An 8,595-nucleotide genomic window follows, 5' to 3' on the forward strand; every position below is an offset into this window, starting at 1 on the left:
TATTAGCTTAAGGAAAAAAAATGAATTTACAGAAACTCTGACTCAATTCAAGTGACAGTTCAGTTTCTCGCGTATCATAAAACCTCATTTTCAGGAACAATGTTATTATCAAGATACCCACAGGATGAATAGTAGAGCGACAGTGACAACATAAGTGACAAATTTATCCTTGTTGGTTCAACACTGCAAGTCCTGTTATTATGAAAATACACAGTGTGTAGGAAATAATGCTTTTTAAAACGGGATCTAAACATAGTCTTCCCAAGATACAATTTAAATATTTGATAAAGGCTTGTTATTACCTTAAAATTACATTTATTTAAATTATGTAGAGCAAGGTTTATTCGTGTATCCATTCATCACTTAGAATGCCTTGAACTTACCTAGGACGTGTCATACAGCAGACAGAAGTGGGTTTGTCATACAAATGATCGCAGTATTTTGACAGCTTGCGTAGTTGTGCTTATTTTTAATATGTTTATAAATCAAAGCAAATCAGCCTACTGAGTTTACCAAATTGCACAATTTCTTTTCCTCAAAGGACACTGTGTGAAACCGTGAAGGACTTCGTCTCCAAAGTGGAGAAGGCATATGACAAAACGTTGGAAAATGCCGTGGTAGCCGATTCCGTGGCCAGTAAAGTAAGGACACACAGTCCGGGCTTCAGAGTTTTTACTTACCGTGTTAACATTGAACTGGTTCTACAGCTAAATTGATTAAGTGACTTTCTTGCCCAAACATCATAGATCAAGAGAAAAGTGACTTTTGGATCAGATATGAGGGTTTAAAAACATTCTATTTCACGGTTATCCTTTAAGATGTAGGAAAACTGCATTGCTGATGACCATTTGACAAACCGAATTTTATGACAAACCGAATTTTATAATGCAACTCCCTGTTCCCCACTGATTGACACTCATAGAAGAAAAGCCCAATAATCGGGTCATTGGGGAGAATGCTGGGGTTTCCATGGGGAGAGGAATGGCTTTCCATTTCTAGGAAAACTTTGATCAGTCAAGTTCCCTCCCAGCAGTTTCTCAGATTGCCCAGACTTGACGGTCCTCAGTCCCACTCAGGGTTCTCTTTCTTCATTACCTTTATCTTGATAGATTTTTTTCCCCTTAGTGAACTTTCTGACGTAAAATAAGAGCAGTTTACTGAGCCTTAAAAGCTACTGTCTTCGCTTTCTTGAGGTTATGCCAGGGCTTCTTAGAAAAGGCTTAGCTCTCTGGGGCTTGCAAAGGAATGTTCTCCCCAGATTTAGGCTGTAGATGGTAGTTTAATTGACTAGAAGGAAAGGAAAATTGAAATAAAAATGCATTTGAAGTTTTCAGCCTCTTATGTTTGTCTACTCTGTGAAGAGCTTCAGAAAACAGAAACTCTTTCTAGTCACACTTTTTCTCTTCCCTCTTGCTGCTGTAACTTTTGTCTTGGCGTGTCATCAAAGACAAATGTAGGGGGAGAGAATTGGAAGTTGTGTGGAGATAAAAGTTATGTTAGGCAGTAGCATCAACAGCTTCAGTCCTAAACGTTTCTTTACCCTTGGTAATTCAAGAAAAGCAGAAAGACACATGGACGAGGCTTGTTTTTCTTTCTGCATCTCCCTTCTTTCTCTTCTTATCCTTGTGCGTTTCCTTTTTGCTCTTACTTTAAGCCAGTAATTCCTTAGGCACTGTTCAATCCTTGCAAACCAAAGCTTTGAAGGTGAGCTTTCCAAGACTCAGCCTGCCTGCAGTGTGTGATGCCAAAATGGTACCATAAGTTGATTACCTTGAAAAAGTGTTTATGCTATCATTTGTATAATGTGTAGCAAATTTTGTATGACAAAATTTTTTTTGTGTAATGTGTTCATTTTATAGGAAAGTGTTTGTTTAAGAAAAAATAGCTATACAAAGATTGCAAAGATTTTCACACATGAAATGGAATCTGAAAGGTTCTAGAAGTATAAATCAATAAATTTATATAAGAATACCACTTTGTTTTTACAGTTATAAGTTATTTAGTCCATAGGCTGTCTAAAGTATAACTTGTAATAGCCAGTTAGGGTACACATCAATATCACATCTTTCCTTTCAAATCAGAAGCCATTCGTTTAAAATACCGTTTTCCATCTACACAAAGTGGAGATGCATGACGCATTCTGTTTTCTTAGTGTTCAGTGCTAAACGAGAAGCTCGAACAACTGCTCCAGGCTCTGCACACGGATTCCCAGGCGGCTCCACTTCTCCCAGGCATCAGCCCTCGCATCGTAGAAGAAGATACTGTGGAATCTTCAAGCGAGGAATCCTTGTGTGAGAGCAGGGAGCAGCTCTTGGATGACACTACAAAACCGTCCTCCCAGAAAGCCATCAAACCAAAGGAAATAATGTTGCGGGCAAACAGTTTAAAGAAAGCAGTGAGGCAAGTCATTGAAGAGGCTGGAAAAGGTACAAATGAATAAAATTAGCTTTTGAAGAAGTTAGCAACATTCTCACACAAGTGCAATGAAATTTCCATACGGGTCAGACTGGACACACTTAAAATGTTTTTTTAAGATAGAAGATAGAACCATTACAGTGAAATGTATACTTAGTCCTATTTATCATTTGAGTAGTAAGGATCAGCATATTAATGATACATAAAACAAAATCCCAGAAATAAGGTACTCTGGAAACACTGAAATAAAATTGAAAATTACTATTTCTAAAATTTTAAATCTTTTTTACTTAATTGGAATCTGTTAAATTCTAAGTGAAAATCAAACCTGTAAACTACTTTGAAAATATTTTCTTAACATTTCTTCCCTAAATGTTTATGTTGCTTTTGTAAGAGTTTATGAAAGTTTTGCCTAGATTTTACTTTTTATATTAATATAATATATATACTTCTCTTAGAATTTTCGTAGTAGACTAAACTTAATTTTAATATAAATAATCCAGAAATCCTTTATAGGTTGTAACTTGTAATTGGATTTGTATTATGTTCTCTAAAATTCTTATATTTTCTTTTTCTTCTAATAAAAATGTAATTTTGACAAATTTATTTAATTTTATAATCTTTAGTACTTATAGACATTACTCCCAAGTTCATTGCCAATTAGTGTTTGTTTGTGAATATGGAATTTCTTTTGGTTGATGTTTCCAGTTTTTTTCTAAGCATATATTAATATTTATGGATTTCACTTTTACTTGTTCAAACATATTTATCTTCTTACTACTTAAAGTTATGGATGACCAGACAGTTCACCCCTGTGAACCAGTTAATCAGTCATTTGATTATGATAGTACAGAAACAGATGAATCGAAAGAAGAATCTAAAGATGATGACACAAAAGAGTCATTAACTGGTAAGAAAACTATGATAAAATTGTTTGGAATTAAATAAATGTAATTCCGCTTTTAGTTTTCAAAAAGTTTATCCATTTGAAATAAACTATTTGTATTTTTATCTTCAAGTAGAATTTAAAGCTTAGATATTCATGATACTAAAACAAAAAGGTAACATTATTTAGACTGTTGTCAAGTACTCTCACATCTCCTTATTATCATGTAATCTAGAGATTATCATAGTAAACTAAGAATCATGGGACCCAATATGCCTAAATATCTTAATTTCCCTTGAAGAATGAAGGAGCAAACACCTAAATCGGCAGATTTTAACCTATTTTAGCCCACAGTTTCCTTTGAGAATTATATGAAAGTTGCAGGGCCTGTGTGCATAAAATTTAGCATTTAAATAATTCATCAGTCCCTTGAGTTCCATTGATCATCAGAGGTGGCTGATAATCCTTATTGCTAAATTAGGCCTTAAAATGATAGATATTTCTCTACTGAAATTATTTTTGCCAGTAAGTTAAGAAGTAGTTGCTGGAAGAATGTTAACTATTTCTCTACCTTTTAGGTTTGAATTGAGGATGGATTTATACTTTTAATATACTGTGTAATGGAAAATTAATTTACTAGACTAAAACAAAGCAGGAATTAAAATATTAACGAAGCTAGAAAATATGAAAATAATTACATAGCACTAATGAAAAGTCAACATATGAGAACTTTGCAATCGTTAAATTTTTATTTTCGTTATATTTAAACTAGGCCAGATTACTTAACTTCTCTGTACTTTCCTCATCTGTAAAATGGGGATAAAAGGGTTAAATAAGTTAAAATCTATAAAGTGTCTAGAATAGGGACTGGGACATAGTACTGGAAGAGTGTTTGCTGCCGTTATCCTTATTATTGCTACTACTGTCACTGCTGCTGCTACTAATTATATTAACTTTGAAAGACTATTTCTCAATTATATTTAAAACCCTTAGAAACTTGAAAATTAGACCTTACAGGCCTCACATGTCTGGCATACAACCAGTGCATGCACAATCTACAACCTTAGCCCTTTGAGACAGAATATGTAGCTACTGCAACACACAACCCAGTTCTGTAACCGCAGATCTTTTCGTCCTTGGATGTCCCTGTTGGAGCCTGTGATCCAGAGCAAGTATGCTTGATAACTCCCTGGACAGAGGCTCATTGGTCCAAACTCACTTTGAATGCATCCTACTCTTAATGGTCAGCTCTCATTGTTAGAAAGTTTTCTTTATATTGAGCTTTATATTTTCTTCCTTAAATTTCTACCCATGATTACAATTATTATTAATAAAGTTGTATGTGTGCTAATGTTAACAGTAATGACTAGTGGCACTTGTGCAGTGCTTTATGGTTAGTTTAAAAGCAATTTCACACATTGTTCCACTCTGTTGAAGCTGACTTCTGTGCGACACCCCTTAAATGGCACTGAAAACAGCTTTTAGAGCACCATATCCTCTTTCCATACCTGACACCTTTTTCCCCAGATTATCTCTCCTAAATTCCTCTATCAATCATTGACTTGATGATTTCAAACTTTTTGTTGTTTTAGTTGCACCCTTTTGGTCAAGTTTAACTGCAAATATGCGCATTTTGAACAACATTCTCCTGACATTTCTGTGGTATAGTAGCACCCCGATGCCCATACACCACTCGCTCTGGGCATTTTTGATGTTGTAAAGGCTACCCAAAGTTTCTGGCTTGAAGGATTAAATGGTGGTGCTATGTAAACCTGATCTCTTCCTCCTGTTTTTGTGCAAGTGATTTTTTAACCTAATTACAGTAGTGTACACTCATCCCTATGAATTTTTATCTTTTTGATTTGGATCTATCATTTCACCTTGTCAGAGTCTTTTGACGCTTGATTCTATCATCTCGAGTTTAATTCATGTGACATTCGATAAGCAGAGCTTGTATGTTTCGTCCATTAAAAGATGTTGACTCCGGCAGGGCTGACAATGGCAATATTACAATATGCAGCTAGATGAATCCCCCTAAGGTAATGGCTCTCTTTGGAGGATTGGTTTTTCAGCATTCATTGCTAATGGTTTTTCAGCCAGCTACTGTCGCACCTTACTATACTCTCAAGAACTTGATACTTCATTGTAGTCTGCAAAGGAAACAAAAATAGAGATACAGAGCTATAGATATTGACATTGAAATAGACATAGGTTATGTAAGTCTTTAATGGTGCACTATTGGGTCTTATTTTTTGGCTAGTAACCCAATTTAGTGGGACTCGGCGATAGAAGTATTTCTATATTAAGTAATCCTTATTTTTTTGAAGCACACTCATTGTATTATCACTGTTTTGTGTAATAATTCATATGCCTGAGATGTGTAAAATATAGCATGTTAATAAGATTAATGAGATGTTTAAGAAGAACCATGAAGCATTAATTTATTTACGTGCAATTGAACATCAGTCTTAGTCACTAGGACACTCTGCTTTTTATCACAGATGAATATCAAAAGGTTGTTTTTATTAAAAATTAGCCCCAGGACTCCCATATGTCCAAAAAAAAAAAACAAACAAAAAACGAGTGCTTTGCTGCTTTTCTTTAGTGCAATTGGATTGTTTTTGAAGGGAGAGAAGAGAGTGTAAGATTAATATAGTTAGTTTGTAATTAGTCTTAGGGTAAGTAAAGATAATTAAGTTTTAGGGTACTTTTAAATTGGGTTTGAGGATTACTGTATTTTCAAACATTTGCCAATAGCTCCTAAATTAGTTAAACATACTATTTGCTCTGCTTTAAAATGCCCCTGATTAGGTAGAATTAAACCTCTCTTTTTGTTGTTAACTTAGAGTAATTCTGTCTTGGAGCAATTTTTAAAATGTATTGAACTTTTACAAACATATGATAGAAGTGTTTGGGACAAATAGCTTTGAATAAATAATTGAGAAGTGCAGGAAAAGTATATTGCTTTCATTTGAAAAAAAAATGCCATTTTTGCTTCCTATAGAAGAAAATGTTAATTCATGTTTCACATATTAGCTCTGGGAATTAATTAAATTTGATAATTCACCTAACATTTCTGAGACAAGGACTGCATTGATAATATACATTATAACATGTTTCATTTTCATTTTCAAAATTATCAGTTTCAGAATTTCTGTTTATATTTAAATGTGGTGATCACATTCAAATTGTGAGTATTGCAGACCTGTAATTATGGTTGGTATCTCTTTTCTGCTGACCTCCATCTATTTGAAATGAGAGATCAAGATATCTGCCTGTGGCAGAGTCCCTCCAAATAGTAAACCTAAAAAAAAAAAAAAAAATGAAAACAAAATAATAAAAGAATCAGTAAGCACAGTGTAATATTTTCAGTTCCACTGATTGATTTAAACATGTATTAAATTATTTTAGGTCTGGAATTTATAGGGGCTTGCTTATTTTTATAGTGTTAGCATTTCCTCTTTTTAATATGCACCTTTTGCCAACAGTTAAAACTGCACCTCGGTCTCCGGATGGTCGGGCAAGTCGTTCCCAAACTGACTCTGGCCCTGGTCCAACTGTGGCAGCCAGCAAAGAAAACCTCCCCGTACTCAATACCAGAATAATCTGCCCAGGTAGTACAGGTTCTGAAACAGGGTCTATTTTTAATTATTTCTGTGAAAATATCTAAGTATTCATTTCCATGAACTCCCGAAATGTGTTCTTAAAGATAAATGTCCCTTTAGGAGAATGTTCTTGGTACTCTTATCAATCAGAATCCAGATCCTTAGACTCGTGTGTGTATAAGAATTACCTGAGAAGTATTAAAATGCATGTTTATGGGCCCTGCCCTGAGAAATTTTGATTGAGTAGTTCTAGAATGGAGCCCAGGAATCTGCATTTATTAGGTACCCAAGGTTAATCTGGTCCTATATTCCACCACCTTTTAAGTATCTTCACAGCTTTCCTTTTAGTTTTAAGCCACAAGTCTCTCTGCAGTTATTTTTAGACTAGTAATATTGCTTCATTTTGGAACATCTGAGGAATCTATTCTAGACCTGATAAAATGAATTTACCTGGGGTTTAGGCTAGTACTAGTGAAAACCAAAGGACTCATGCAGCAGAGGAGGGAGGAAAATGTAGACGTCACAGAGGCCTCCTTAAGTACTAGCTATTTGAGTTAGTGAAAACTTTCCAGATTCACAAAATTACACCCTTAAAATCAGGGTGTAACACAAGTTATTTTTAAAGGCAAATCACAATTTAATAATAATAGTTTGAGACCTTAGTACTCCACTTCCAATAGTAGATTGAACAACTAGACAGAGATCAATGAGGAAATAGGAGACTTGAAAATCACATAAAACATGTAGACCTAACAGATGTTTATCGAACACTCCACCCAACAACAGAAGACACATTCTTCTCAAGTGCATATGGAACATTCTCCAGGATATACCATCTGTTAGGCCATAAAATAATTCTCAGTGAATTTAAAAGGATTGAAATCATTCAGAGTATGTTCTCTGACCACAATAGAATGAAATTAGAAACGAATTACAGAGCAAAATTGAGAAATGCACACATATGGAAAAAAAATCACAAGAGAAATTAAAAACACTTTCATATGAATGAAAACAAAAATACATCATATACCAAAACTTATTTGTTGGAGCTAAAGCAGCACTTAGAGGGAAATTTATAGCTGTAAATGCCTATATTAAAACCTAACTCTTCACCTTAATAAACTGGAAAAAGAAGAGCAAACTAAATCCAAAGCAGCAGTAGGAATGAAATAAGTAAAGAGTAGAGTGGAAATAAATTGAGACTAGAAAACAATACAGTAAAACGATGAAACCAAAAGTTGTTCTGTTGAACGGATTAACAAAATTGACAAAACCTTTAGCTAAACGGACCAAGAAAAGAAAAGATTCAAATTGAAATGAAAGAGGAGAAGTCACAATGGACCTTACAAATAGAAAGGATTATAAGGAAAATCTATAAAATATTGCATGTCAACATATTGATAACCTAGATGAAATAGACAAATTCCTGGAAACATAGCAACTACCAAAACTGATTCAAGAAGAAATAGAAAATCTGACTAGGCCTAAAACAAGTAGAGAGATTGAATTAGTAATAAAAAACTTCCTACAAAGAAAAGCCCAGGTCCATATTGCTTCACTGATGAAGTTTAAAGAATGATTAACTGCAATCCTTCACCAAACTCTTTTAAAAACTAAAAGAGGGGCCGGCCGAATGGCTCAGTTGGTTAAGAGCTCGCTCAAGAGTTTGAGCTCTGAGCAACAGCAGTT

The 8,595-nt window shown here is 34.4% G+C and overlaps 1 protein-coding gene across 1 annotated transcript in view; it reads left to right on the forward strand.

Annotated features, from left to right (window-relative positions):
• The window catches only part of DGKH (diacylglycerol kinase eta), an 81,868-nt gene that overhangs the window by 43,385 nt on the left and 29,888 nt on the right, over window positions 1-8,595 (forward strand). The window contains exons 9-12 of the mRNA XM_019650366.1: window positions 542-641; window positions 2,153-2,426; window positions 3,203-3,325; window positions 6,790-6,915. Coding sequence (XP_019505911.1) covers window positions 542-641; window positions 2,153-2,426; window positions 3,203-3,325; window positions 6,790-6,915 — 623 coding nt within the window. The remainder of the gene's footprint in view (window positions 1-541; window positions 642-2,152; window positions 2,427-3,202; window positions 3,326-6,789; window positions 6,916-8,595) is intronic.

Source organism: Hipposideros armiger, unplaced genomic scaffold, assembly GCF_001890085.2.
Source record: "Hipposideros armiger isolate ML-2016 unplaced genomic scaffold, ASM189008v1 scaffold_140, whole genome shotgun sequence".
Classification (NCBI taxonomy): Eukaryota; Metazoa; Chordata; class Mammalia; order Chiroptera; family Hipposideridae; genus Hipposideros; species Hipposideros armiger.